This window comes from Magallana gigas, chromosome 7 (assembly GCF_963853765.1).
Source record: "Magallana gigas chromosome 7, xbMagGiga1.1, whole genome shotgun sequence".
Classification (NCBI taxonomy): Eukaryota; Metazoa; Mollusca; class Bivalvia; order Ostreida; family Ostreidae; genus Magallana; species Magallana gigas.
The window spans coordinates 50,570,570-50,585,264 of NC_088859.1; the positions used below are offsets into that span (position 1 = coordinate 50,570,570).

The following is a 14,695-nucleotide window of genomic DNA, read 5'->3' on the forward strand; positions in this document are numbered from 1 at the left end:
GAAGGATAGACTAAACAAAATGTTTGCTATTTGCAGCTGCGTATACATATCTTGACAAGACTGAATCATTTGACTTAACCCCGAAGTCACAACAATGCCATGGGTCTTCCATGTTAGGCTAACCTGGATTTGTTGTTTGTCACTTATATAGAAGTTAGCTTTTTACAGCTTACATAGTTCCCGGAAACTATAGTTTGGCAACTTTTATTAATTTCTTAGCAAAACAATATTTAGTTTGGAGATGGTCATCTTTTTCCATACATGCATCTCTGATCGTTACAGCTGCCTGATTTTTTATATGGTGCCTAACTTAAGCGAATAATTTTTTACAGCAGTTCTTGTAAAAACAATTAATTGTAAATCGCGTTTTATTGTTGATGTTGAGTGAGGAAACGGTTAAATTATATAATGAAATAACAGTGGTGAATTAACGGGTTGAATGATGCGTCATGCTCTTTGCCAGCAAGGACCCACCTCGCCAAAGACACTCTGGAAAAACTAGTATCTAATACCTTCATCTCAACTGAATGAGCGAGCTAGATACGCAGAAGAATTAGGCATATAATTATTAGATTCCAAGACTGCTCAATCAAAAAGTAGCAAGTAAACTTTTTTTTACTACATGTTATGAAGAAAATACTAATATACAACTGAACATTTTGTTCATTTTCTGAACCTGCCCCTTTCATTTGACTGTATGGCTAAAGAGATTACCAAGAGAAGACTGAACCTTAGCTAGGACACACTTATTAGTACCCTTGACTGCATATGAAAATAATCATTTCGGGGCTTTGCTTGACGTCCTGAGCACTTACAAATATTTCAAAATACTTGATAACTATTCGATATCTTTGCTGTCCTGCCTGGCCCAGATGAAAAAAGTCTACAACAAAAATAAATAAACACGAGATAGGCCCAGCTCTCATGAAATCACGCGGACCAGAATGAGCCAAGATACAGACACATCACAAAAGTTTTCATTCTTCTACAAGAAGACATGAAATTCAATGTAAACAAAATTGTTCGTGATTAATTTAATAAAAAAATAGAAAAAGTTACAATAGCAGAAAAAAAAATTCTCCAAAAATCACGTCCTTGAAAATTACACCTTGGTCAAATTTGAGTCATGGGGAAAAGGACATATTGATGCTAAGACGAATTTCAGAAATAAAGCAATTTAGATTGGATGAGCAAGGGTTCTGAACTGTTTGTAGATTTTCTTCATTCCCAACTCTTATAGTGTCTTAAAAATTCTTTTATTAAATTATTTTGGTTTGTATCTGAAAACTACGAATAGAAAGCGGATATCTTGTTGATTTTATAACAATCGGCAATAATGGATACACGTGTACGGAAAGTTTACAGCTTTTCTCCTGCAGAAATACAACATATATATACAGGATGTCATCTCTCCAAAGATTTTACGATTATCCGTAGAAGGCGGAATCCCAAAACATCAAACAAGTCATGTGAACTAAAAATTACATGATTGGATGATACATTATCTATTGGTAAACTATGATGCAATACTAGTATTCAGAATGTTTTGTCATTGATAACTTTTCAGCAAGGAAAAATCTTACTAAGTTTAGGAACAATACCTGAATGCTAATTGCAGATTTTGTTCCGTAAATGGACATGATCAAAATAGTCCACGTCCACGTCTTCAAAAGAATTGATCTACTAGAGCCGTACACACAACAACTTTAATCTTGGAATTTAAATATTAAAGTTGAAAAATTTAACTTTCAAAGATTAAAGTTGGAGATTCTAAGATTAATACAGGAATTTCCGACTTTAAAGTGTGAAATTTCAAGATTAAAGTTGAAATTCCAGATTAAAGTTCGAAATTTCAACTTTTATATTGTAATATCCAACTTTCAAATTGGTAAAATCAACTTTAAAATTTGAGAAATCAACTTCAAAGTTGGAAAAATCTACTTTCAAGTTCGAAAGTTCAGGTTAAAATTGATTTTTTTAACTCTAAAGGAACTTAACGTATGGGCAAATCAAATTTAAAATGTTACAGTTGGAAATTCCCAGATTTAAGTTGGAAATTCCAAATTCAAAGTGAAAAAAATCAACTATTCCAAGATTAAAATTAGAAATTCCAACTTTAAAGTTGCAATTTTTAACTTTAAAGTTTAAAGTTCCAACTTTATAGTCGGAAAAATCAACTTTAAAGTTGGAATTTCCAAGATAAAGTTAGAAATTCCAACTTTGTAGTTGGAATTTTGAAGAAGAAAAGATTACCAAAATTATAACAAAACACTAACACTCCTCCGTACAATACTGGACACTTAGTCCTCATTTTTGGGAGTTGATTTTAATCAACTCTCCTATGCAGTTACTCAGACAAACCGAAAGTGAAACAGTGTTTGGACCTCAGCACAAATCATTGCTGCTGACAAGACTTAGTTCTTGAAAATAATTGATGAATTCTATGTAATGTATGCTAAAGCATTGTTTTTCAAGGAAACTTATTTATAAATACCTTGAAAATAGTCAGATTTTAAATGGTACGAACAATTTAAATATTTTTTGTAGTCATATGTATTCCTACGCCAGAGTTCAATATAGTCTCGTTCAACTCGACGCTCGGCTGTCTCCGTAAATCCTTGTCGGAGATTTACGGTGTCAGCCAAGCGTTTGGTTGAAAGAGACTAGAGTTCAATATTTCTTGGATCCATACAATTTTCGAGAAATATTTCTATCACTGATACATAGTTTGATTGAATTAATTTTATCTTTAAATATTATTTAACATTATTCATATGGGGGTTTCTCGACATTCTTGTCGAAAAAGTCCAAAAATTCATAAATTATAAAAATGTGCGTAATTCAAATTAGAAAATACATGTACTTGTCATTGAAAATAAAATATTGATTTTAAAATAAATAAATAAATAAACATCGACAAAATCAACTCCCGCCAGTTCTTCAGTACTTTGATTCTTATTGGTTCTGTTGATAATTTACCATATTGATAAAGTGACGAAGGGAGAGAGAAGAATGGATCTTAAAACTTAAACCAGCTGAATATTCTTGACGATTTAATCTTTATCTTATAATGTTTGTTTTGTAATCTTTAGTTTGAAGAACTTGGTTATTGGTTAAGACCTCAAGAGGGACCGATAACTAGATGTTCCTGTCACAATCAAGGCGCATCGTCTCAAACAACATGGATAAACTCCTGGTCCTCGTTTTAGTATTTTGGAGCTGGCTTTGGATTATTCAGGTATTAGAAATTGTCACTTATTTCGTAAAAAAATGCAACATTTCAGAAATAAAAATAATTGTGGAAATGTAGTTTATTTGATTTCGATACTAGTAAAGCGGTTTTGGATATATTCCAAAAAAAAAAGAATATACAGTGTATAAAGCGTATCTATGTTTCTTTTCATACATTATATAAGATCATATTTGTATTTCATTAAGGAAAATCTTTGTTTGAAATTAAGATATATTAAATCAAATTCGTTTTAGATTTAATAAAACTTACATTAACAAAGTAAAACAGCTTACTTCTTAGGTGGCTATATACATATGTAACATGCAAGCTTAGAAAGATTGCAAGATTATCATATTCCTTTCTTAATTGGAAAATTTTTCTAGTTAATTCCACTTGTTTCCACCTATAGCCCTGTCTTTAAGAGACTGAACAGTATCTTTACACTAACGGCGGATCTTTTTATAAACCTACCAATGGCTGCATTTAAGCGTTAAAAATACCTCAGCTGTCATTATTAAAACTCTTTATAATCTTTATTACATTTGATATTTTTTATAACTGTTCCTTCTATTTCTACAACAGTTGATCTTTGTGAAAATGTATGTTTTGGGGTCATTTTAGACGGCTGTAGGGGACTATGACGTATCGGTCCGGTTACTGGAGTACAACAGGGATCAGGACTGTGGCTGTGATCAATCATTGTGGGATTGTCACGAGTGTGATGTCTACTTCCAGATCTGTCTACAACCTCTATCTCCGACTCAGGGGTAAGATTGTCATACTTTTGTGTAAGCAAAATGCTATGGGAATGGAAATCAACTTTATCAGTTGTGCATATTTATATATTTCATGATCTGCACATATGCCATGGATGTACGTTTGTGATTTGATTAAAGTTTAGTGAATGTATGAGCAAATGATCTTGCAAATAATAATTCGTCATTTGGCCTTAAAGGGGCATGGTCACCATATTGATCAATTTTTCTTTTTCTTTTATTTTTGTTTAGCATGTTATGAAAATGCATTTCTAATAACCAACAAAAATTTGAGTATCAGTCAATCTACAGAGCTTACAATTCTTTGTCATGTAAACAAGCTCAGACTCGGGCCCTGGTTTTGTTTACATAGGTTCAATATACAGGTCAAGGCTGATTTTTCACTTTTCAACTTCTTTTTAAGAATAGATGAATAGTTCCTAACCTTAATCACATTCATTTTAGGTCTAAAACCGGAATTTTGACTCCAACATTCAAAATGTTAACAAAAACATGACGTACGCATTGTTAACATGACAAGGAATTGTGAGTTCTGTATCTCGTTTATAACACAAAGACTGACACTCAAACTTTGGTTGATTATTAGAAATGTCTTTTTGAAGCAATGTAAACATTAAAAATGAAAAACTCTTTAAAGCTTATTTGCTAGGTATTTGAAGATGGTGCTGCAAAATTGTCTTCTTATATATTTTTGTCACAATGCCAAAAACATGGTTTAAGATATTTCACTAAAATTGCCCATGATAAATTGTGAAGATAGAGAACTCACGGTGATATTGATGTAATTATAAAAATGATTGATGTAATTATAAAAATGTTAAATTCTTTTTTCATAAGTTTAAAGATTTGATTGATGTTTGATAAAAGGCAGATTTGTCAGGGAAATAATCAAGATTATCGGGTAGATGACACACATCACTTTCTGTTTGATGGTGCACTTAGAGGCCATGATACTTATAGGTGGAGAAACGTTAACGGTCAGGTGAGAATTTCATACACTAGTACATGTTATGATTCTGCTTTGATATAGCAAACTACTTCAGCTAAAACAAAATAACATATATCAAGAATGTAAACAGTATCTGTTATGAGTAAGCTAATAGAATCAGAGCACAGCGATCGACAAAATATTCAGCCACCAACGGATAATCTGATAAAAAGTAAAAATTACATCAAAAGGCAAGCATTTTCATTTATCAAGGTATTTGTTTTTATAAGTTTGCCTTAACATTTACAGCCGACTTTCCAAATAGCGGTCCACGTCTTTGACTACGATAATACCGGCGGTAACGACGATCTGGGTGTGACTAGCTACACATACAGAGGTAACAGACCCACGGTACAGACTGTCACCACCACCCCCGGGAACAAAAACATGAGGTACGCCATAACAACCGTAAAATTAATACTAGTAATTACTACATCATAGATAGCTACGACTGTCTAATTTGACACAAATGATTATTTACACAAAACCAATAACCATCGACTGCTGAGCTATAACATAAAATTTCACAAAAATTATATTCTGTCTTAGGCTAATGTTTCCGCCTCTCAGAAATTTAAATAAAATACACATCCCTGTTAAAGAAAATTGGAAAATACTACTTATTGAGGTAAATAAAGTAATCCGGCTTTAATATTAACAATAAAATGCTCTCTTTGCTGTTTTTTGAATTTCAGAATAAAACTAACGATGAATGTCACATATTCATCTGCTCAAAGTGGAAGCACTACGACGTCAAAAACAAACAGCTACAGAACATCAACAACCACACCAACAACAACAACCACCTACACAACAACAATCACACCATTTACAACAACAATCTACCGAAAAACAATCAATACACCAACAACAACAACACTCCACACGTTAACCAAACTAACAACTAGTAAGGTATGTTCTGAGACAACTGGAGGAGACTATGACGTATCGGTCCGGTTACTGGAGTACACCAGGGATCAGGACTGTGGCTGTGATGGTGGACTGTGGGGTTGTCACGAGTGTGATGTTTTCTTTCAGATCTGTCTACAACCTCTATCTCCGACACAGGGGTATCTATTTTTCGTATAAGTTGACAAAAATATATCTAAGATATGTAAATTTTAATAGCCTATATATAAATATGTTAGTTAATTGAGATCTTTATTGATTGAAACGTTCAATTAATAACGATTAATTACTTTGCCTACATATTTATAGGTTTTATTATGCATTAAAATTCTTTTAGTCAGATATGTCAGGGAGATAATCAAGATGACCGGGTAAATGACACACATCACTTTCTGTTCGCTGATGCTCTAAAGGGCCATGATACTTATAGGTGGAGAAACCTTGGGGGTCAGGTAATACACTGTGTGCATTTAAGCTGCATTATAAACATTTAACGGATTGCAATTATGTGGTTGTGATAGATACTTGGCATGCATACTTACAGATACATATACCTCAAGTTATACCGTAGTACATAAACATGTAAATGTTCAGACAAATTAACACACCTAAAAAGCACATGATGCTTGATACAAATTTTTCAAATCCCTTGCCTTGCTTGATGGCTTTTTTTCTTTGTTTTTGCTGTTTGTTGATTTTTAGGAAGAAAAGAACGTAGATTGGAGTCTATCAATGAATTTTTTTTAAAATCTACATGTACAACATACATCTAAATTTGAGAAATTTTGGCAGGTATGTTATTATAGTAAATTGAATACTGCTTTGACAACTTTAAATTAAACAATTATCACCATAAATATCATTAGAATGGTTAAATATAGTTTTGCTTAAGAATTATTTTTAATTATGTTTCTGCTACAGAGTTTTGATAAACAACACCTTAAAGTCAGGTCCTCACCAAACAAGCAAATTCCCTAACCACTTTATCTAAAAATCAATTTCAATAAAGAAAACAGAAAAAAAGATCACAAAAAATTTCATAATATGTCCTATAAATTGCCTTTAAAAATAACCCAAAAAATTGGAGGGGTTTCAAAAGATCTTGTTAAAACAATATTTTAACATGCATGAAAAGCTGTAAAGCTCGAGCAAAAGAAGACTGTCTACATTTGTCCTTGAGTCATGTTGATGACACTTGTTGTTAAGGCTGTAATGTGGTGGTTGTAGGCTGACAAAAATGAGATACTTAATTGCATTCTCTATTTTTTAAGAACATATAAAAAGTTGATAATAAATTCAGGGGGAAAAGGGACATTGTTATTCCTTAGTTGTAATTTACTACTCATGTTAAATCACATGAAGGATAACCCAGCAAAGTCTATTGAAGAACTGGAGGATAGTGACAATATTAACGGTTTTATTCTATATTATGGGAATTTTTTCCTCTAAAATTGCAGCCCTCGTTTCAAATATCTGTCCACGCCTTTGATTACGACTCCAGATTGTTTGACGACAACGACGATCTGGGTGTGACAAGCTACACATACAGAGGTAACAGACCCACGGTACAGACTGTCACCACCAACCCCGGGAACAAGAACATGAGGTATACAAGTGTAAAATAACGAAAATAGTGGAGAAAAACTATTGCAATCAAACTGTTCTTATTTTCTGTTCACAAAAGAAATGTTTAGTTATCTATACAACCATCAGACATCTTTTGCGCATGTAATGCAAGAGAAAACTACGCAATCACATTGCACCATAAGCGTCACTTTTATAATATCAAAACTAAGGCTCAATTTTGCCATCATCATAAACCCATTTATTTCATAGCATTTACGCTGAATCTTTCTTGAAATGTGTTCAAACGATGAAAATATTATATGCTGGTATAGAAATGTTCTCTGCTCACGAGCAAGATCCCAGAATGACTGTCCAAATGGTAATCTTATTAGCAGAAAAACAACAAAAAGCGGCTCTAGTGCACAGAAATACGCAAGAGATTGTTACACCTTACATATGTTTATTCAGGGTGACGGGACAGGTATAGAGCACGTGTTTGATAAACAGAAAGGCTGCGGTACTGATATGTCTAAAATTCCGATGATAGAACTAAGGGTTGTAGTACAATCCCTGCTGCAACGTGTGACAGATCTAGAAAAATCTCTGACCGAAAAAGAGAATACTATTCAATCGATGGTATCAAAAATCAAGTTACTTGAATCAGAACACAATAATCTTCAGTCTGATTACGATACTCTGGAAGCAGAGGCGCGCGGAAGGTTCACGAAGTATGACTCCTCCCAAAAACTTAACGCAGATCGAATCAAGCGTATAGAATCAGATCTAGAAAATGTTCACGGTAGTCAAGAAAAAACTCAATGTGAAATTAAAAAACTTGCTAAAATAAGCGGAAACAACAGTAGGCCAAAAAGTCCGGCGAAATCATACGCAAGCGTTCTAGGATCTACCGCCTGCGACACTCCAACGCAAAACTCTTCCGTTGATCACGATGCGGCGGAAAAGAAGTCGCCAAACGCGCTCAGTAAAAACATTGGACATAATTTAAAATCAATACGAAAAGAATTAGATAAATCAGATACGGATTTAGATACACGGTATATCAAATCCCCACCATGTGCCCCAACAGACAAAACACAGGTAAATTCGACACGGTCGAGTAACGATATACAAATCGAACGCTCGCCAGACAGGGGAATCAAATCATTCACGAAAACACAACAATTTCCTTCGGGTGCATCTGGAGAAAAAACTCAGGTAAATTCTTCACGGTCTGCCGACTCTATACAATCCGAACGTACACATGACAGGGACACCAGATCAAAAGACAACCCAAAAGAACTGTGTCGGTCAGTAAAGTACAAAGGAGATTCGTGTGTCATCACTGTTGATGAGAAATCTAGCAATCAACCAGAAAAAGACATTTTCCTAGGGGTTTCTTATAGAAAAACAGCGCGATATTACTTATCCGGAATAGACAAACTATCGACAAGCCTGGGTATTCAAAACTATATACAAAGCAAAGGCATCAAAATAACACACTTTGTGCTCTTTAAACCTAAGCCTAGGAGTCGTCTTCTCTCAGCAAAACTTAACGTTCCTCTCCAGCATGCAGAGTCCATTGAACACCATGACTTTTGGCCGAATGGTGTGAGGTGCAGGAAGTGGTTTAGCGAACGCCAATGGGAGGAAAAGTGCGCGACCCCCCTGGCACAAGAAAGTTGGGAGCATGATATTAACGCAAGCTAATACGGCTAAGAGCCTACACAAAACAAACAATGGAAAAAATGATCACTTTATTGACTTTTTTACTTCTGACAATCATGGTACGAATTTTAACATGGAATGTTAGAGGTGCAATGTCATCAACTTTGTGTCTCAATTCCCTTCTAGACAATACACACTGTGATATTGCCGTTATATCTGAGCACAAGCTAAAAAACCAGCACAACGGCAAAATGTACTTAGACTCTATTCATAAAGACTACTTAAGTATAGTCAAGATAGACGAAAATGACACATACACAACACCTAATGTTTATTTCATAGGTAAAGGTGGAGTTGCTATCTTGATAAGAAAATCACTTGTATATACAATGAAAGAAATCAAAATTGATTCAAGGCGGGTTATTGGAGTAGAAGTTCAATGTAATAATGAGAGCATGTATATTTTTGGTGTATACTTACCGGCGGATAGTGACATAGATTGCTATACATACGAAGTTAATATTGTTGAAAGTTTATACAACTATTACAATGAGTATGGCCATGTTGTTATAGCAGGTGACATTAACAGCAGCTGTATCAGTTCACTGCACACAAATGTTTTCAAGCATGATATTTTTTCTGGCTTTGTAAATCGCTGTAATATTGCTATACCTACTGTTCATTTTAAGATACTTGGTGAAACCTTTTCTTTTTTACCAAAATGTACCATGTTAGACTATATTTTGTTCAACAAATGTTTAATTGACAAACTCGCAATGTACAAAATATTTACTGAAGGTTCACTTTCCATAACGTCAGACCACTTGCCTGTATTTGCAGAATTAGATCTCAAATGTACTCACCATTATTTAGTCCGCCCCAACTTACAGCTTCCAGCATGGCACAAGGCAACATCTGATAACATTGTACAATACAAAGAGCATCTCGAAACCCCCACAATAAAACTGATGGAGCGTGAAATCTATACTCCTGCTGATACCGAAGTATTCCTTTGTGATCTTGTCAATATTCTTTTAGACTCTGCAACCGTTGCTATACCTCACTCTGGTTTCAATCCATACACGCGTCCGGGCTGGACTAGAGATGTCAAAGAACTACACACTAAAGAAAGACAATTGCGCCAAATCTGGATCTCAGAGGGTAGGCCTAGGGGGATGATACACGAATCATACCGCAATTATAAACGCGCTAAGAGACACTTTCGGACTGTCCTAGACATGGAATTCGAGAACCACATGAAAGGCGTATATCGCGACTTGGACACAGCAGCCGAGTGCGATATACGCCTCTTCTGGAAACTGGTGAAAAAGCAGAAAAAGAGAACTTCACGCACGTATCCCGAAATTCACGGAGACGATGGTGCTATTTTCAAAGACCCTGAAGGTGTAGCTGAAGCCTTCGCAATGTACTACGAAAAAATATACACTCCCTCCGAAGATGACACCTTTGATGAACACTTTCGCCAGTTCATCGAAAGCAAGTACAGACACATAGAGGAAGAGTGTACTAAAGTTTCTGGAAATATCCCCGGCGGACCAATAACTACAGATGATCTCTCGCCAGTTGTTAACAACCTGAAGAGAAGAAAATCCCCAGGCCCGGATAGGATAACATACGAACATATTATCTTTGGGGGGAAGAAAGTACTTAGATGCATTGTTAAACTTTTTAATGCAATTATTCTACATGGGAAAATACCCCCAATATGGAAACAAGGGCTCATAGTTCCTTTGTATAAGGGGGGTGACAAACAAAAGACTTCTACAAATAGCTACAGACCAGTTGCACTGCTCTCTTGTTTTCTTAAAATTTTTGAAAATGTTCTTAACAGTAGAATATCAAAGTATGTTTTAGATAGTCAATACTTTCCAAACAAACAACAACAAGGTTTCCAAGAAAAATTAGGTTGTTTAACCGCATCGTTCAACTTGCAAGAGACTGTTTACTATAATCTAGAGCAGGGGAGTAATGTTTTTGTAGGTTTTTTAGATAGCTCAAAGGCATTTGACACTGTCTGGAGACATGGTCTCCTCTTCAAGCTGTACAACTTAGGTGTTACTGGCAAGCTTTGGACAATTATTAATGACTGTCACAGTAATACATCTAGTTCTATTGTTGTTAACCAAACTCAGTCAAGATGGTTTAATGTTTTGCAAGGCGTACGACAAGGTGGGGTGTTATCCACATTTTTGTATTTAGTATTTATTAATGATTTAGTCAATAGCATAGAGCAACTTTACACATGTACAAAGTTACTAAACATTATATGTAACTGTCCTTCTCTGGCTGATGACATATCATTGATTGCTTTAACACCAAACTCTCTACAGAATATGTTGGATGTAGCAAATACTTATTCCAGAAGATGGCGATTTAAATTTAATGCCAACAAATCCAGTATTCTGCAGTTCCGTTCGAAAGGAAATCAGCTTAAAGAAGGTAGCATATGGACTCTAGGCGACACTCCTGTACCATGTTCAGACTCCTGCACCCATCTAGGCATAATCATCAACAGTAAATGTTCTCTGTCAGAACGGATAAAATCCGCCTGCAGGAAGGGTAGAAACTCATTCTATGCCCTCACAGATATTGGATCCCCGTACCTTAATCCTTTAACGTTAGCCAACCTATACAAATCCGTAGTCCTTCCATCTGTTTTGTACGGCTGCGAACTCTGGAACAATCCTACCGCCGCTGATTGCCAACGCCTTCAAGTTTTCCAGCACTCTATCTGTAAATCGGCGCAGAATCTCCCAAGAATCTCCCAAGTCGAACAAGATCCGACATGTGTGAAAGCCTTCTCAATATCCTTCCTATTTCTACAGAAATAGACACACGTAAACTTCTGTTTTTTGGACGACTGTGCCGGATGTCCTACCAAACTCTTCCAAAGCAAATTTTTCTCGTAAGACTGTTTTCCTACTTTGAGGGATTGGGGAAGAGCCAACGCGGATTTATTCCAGATGTCATAAATTTAATGAACACTTACGATCTCCTGACTTACCTGTATCAGTGGGTTGAGAGCGGTTCCTTTCCATCCAAACTATCCTGGAAAAACATTGTAAGATCTACAACCATCAGAGTTCACAAAGACCTGCGACAGTACCGGATGTCTAATGACATAGACTTTTCTCGATTTCTGGCAGTCTTTAGTGAACAGGATCCTTCTAACTTCTGGCGAGCACCGAAGAACTGCTACGAGATCCGGTTGTGGAAACTTATCTGTAAACTTGTGACCGATCGTCCTCAGAGTTCTCTGAATGTTTGTCATCTGTGTGGTGCACCTTTCTTTAACCTAGCAGCACATGTTGCATGTTCTTGTGCAATAACCCTCGGCACTCGAAACAATTGGTGGACTGATATTATAAATAACTTTACCATCTATCTGTCTGCAGAACTGTGTGCCCTCCCTGACGACGACTTGCTCCTCATCCTCTTGGGTCGGCAACCAAACACGGAACTGGACGCTTATGCCACCGAGACTTTCCGTATCAAGAACTTTAAGCTGATACAAGATACTTCAGCCCAGTATAATCAGCTCATGCGTCGACATCATGATGTAACGAATAGGGTCAATTAGTAAACCCTGTGTCGTGACCTGATAAACATGTATATAACATTCGTTAACTTTCATTTTGTGTGTTTGTCCTTGTTTCTTTTTTTTCTCTGTCTTTCTTCACTTTCTCTGTAATTGCTGATTTGTATTGGTTAAATTAATTGTATTCATTTGAAATTATCTCAGTCATGAGGAAATAAAGTATGAATGAATGAATGAATCAGACATCTTTTGCGCATGTAATGCAAGAGAAAACTACGCAATCACATTGCACCATAAGCGTCACTTTTATAATATCAAAACTAAGGCTCAATTTTGCCATCATCATAAACCCATTTATTTCATAGCATTTACGCTGAATCTTTCTTGAAAGTAAATCTTACGCAATAAAAATATTATTTGGCGTGAATTAAGGACAATAGAAAAGCCCTTTTTTTAATATGCATCTGATGATGAGATGATTATGGAGTACCACTGGGTGAAGGCATCAAAATGTATGTATTGTTTTAAAGAAAATTTACATCAGTCAATATTTCCGTTTGGTTTATGTGGGGTTTTTTTTAAACTAACTAAAGATAAAAAAAAAATTGTATTTGCTATTTGTCGGTCAATTTTTCTTTCTCTAAATGAATCACATTTTCTTTCACTAAATGAATCACATCTTTTGAAATGTCCAAAGTGTCTAAATAAATAAATGAAAACATTTTAATAAAACAGGTTTGAACTATTTCATATTGCAAGGCCCCGAAACAATACTATATTATTCTTTGTCCTGTAATTTTTACGATATTTTAAAGATTTTAGCAACATTATTCTTTAATAAATGTTTCGTGGGTTATTCGACGTAATGATTATCGTATTCTAATAAATATAATTTTTTGTTTTAGAGTAAAGCTTTTACTCAACGTTTCGTGCTCCTCAAACAATGGTGGATTAACCTCCTCAACACCACCGACCGTTCACAGCACTCTACTGTCAACAGAAACACAGAACATGACACGTGATTATACGTCATCAATGACGTCGACATCGAACTGTGCAGACCTACACGACAGTTGCGCCGAGTTTGACCTAGTTTATGGAATCTGTAAAGCCACGCCTCATGACAGCCCCCTGTTGTATAAACAGGCCCTTGAGGAATGTAAGCGCACCTGCAGATTTTGTTAAACCGTGTACTAAGTACCCTGAACAGTAATCAACCAAATTTCTCGAAATATAATCAAACATAATATAAGCTATAAACTTTTATATTTACATTCTACTGTGTTTTTCCATTAAATTCTGTGATCTTCAAATGCCTCTAAATGCAACAAGTAGTCAAAGGTCAAATTGACGAGTTTTATTATGACGTCACAAACGTTGAACGCTGTAAACTGCAACGTCACAAGCGAAAATCAAAGTTCACGCTTGTGGCTGTTACTGTGGCTCTTCCATTAATATTAACTTACCCTTAGGATTAGATAGGAATTTTAAGGAATGAATCACATTTGCAGACAAGGCAAGAAGTTAAAAAAAATGTACATATAAGCATTAAATCAGGATTTTTTGAAGTATACACTCTCATAACTGCAGCGGCGTGTGCATACAAATTTTCATAATGCGCTAACGCGCGTTTTTCAATTTGTATGCACACACCGCTGCAGTTATGAGAGTGTATACTTAAAAAAATCATGATTCAATGCTATAGCAAATGAAGCTTATTATAATTTTTGTCTCAATTTGATGATATTAGGTTTATTCAACTTCAATTTTTGAACGTCAATTTTTGTAATAAATGATTAAACAGTCCCTAAAGGCACATAATATGTTTTACGGTGTGACCGTCGGGGCGAGCGCAGAAGGAGTCACACATCTGTCATCATTGTTAAATGCAACCCGTGGACTTAACCAAACCAAAAAACTTTGGCTTTGTCTCGAAAACTTTTACCACCGCAAGGAACCGGAAGATATCGAACTTTTATTCCAATGGTCACTTCCTAGGT

General features: G+C 35.4%; 1 protein-coding gene across 1 annotated transcript in view; it reads left to right on the forward strand.

Annotated features, from left to right (window-relative positions):
- Positions 1 to 3,863: 3,863 nt before the first annotated feature.
- Positions 3,864 to 14,695, forward strand: part of LOC105327715 (uncharacterized) — a 45,423-nt gene continuing 34,591 nt past the window's right edge. The window contains exons 1-4 of the mRNA XM_066066920.1: positions 3,864 to 3,999; positions 4,876 to 4,990; positions 5,246 to 5,388; positions 5,692 to 6,066. Of these exons, the coding sequence (XP_065922992.1) occupies positions 5,384 to 5,388; positions 5,692 to 6,066 (380 nt within the window). The 5' untranslated portion in view covers positions 3,864 to 3,999; positions 4,876 to 4,990; positions 5,246 to 5,383. The remainder of the gene's footprint in view (positions 4,000 to 4,875; positions 4,991 to 5,245; positions 5,389 to 5,691; positions 6,067 to 14,695) is intronic.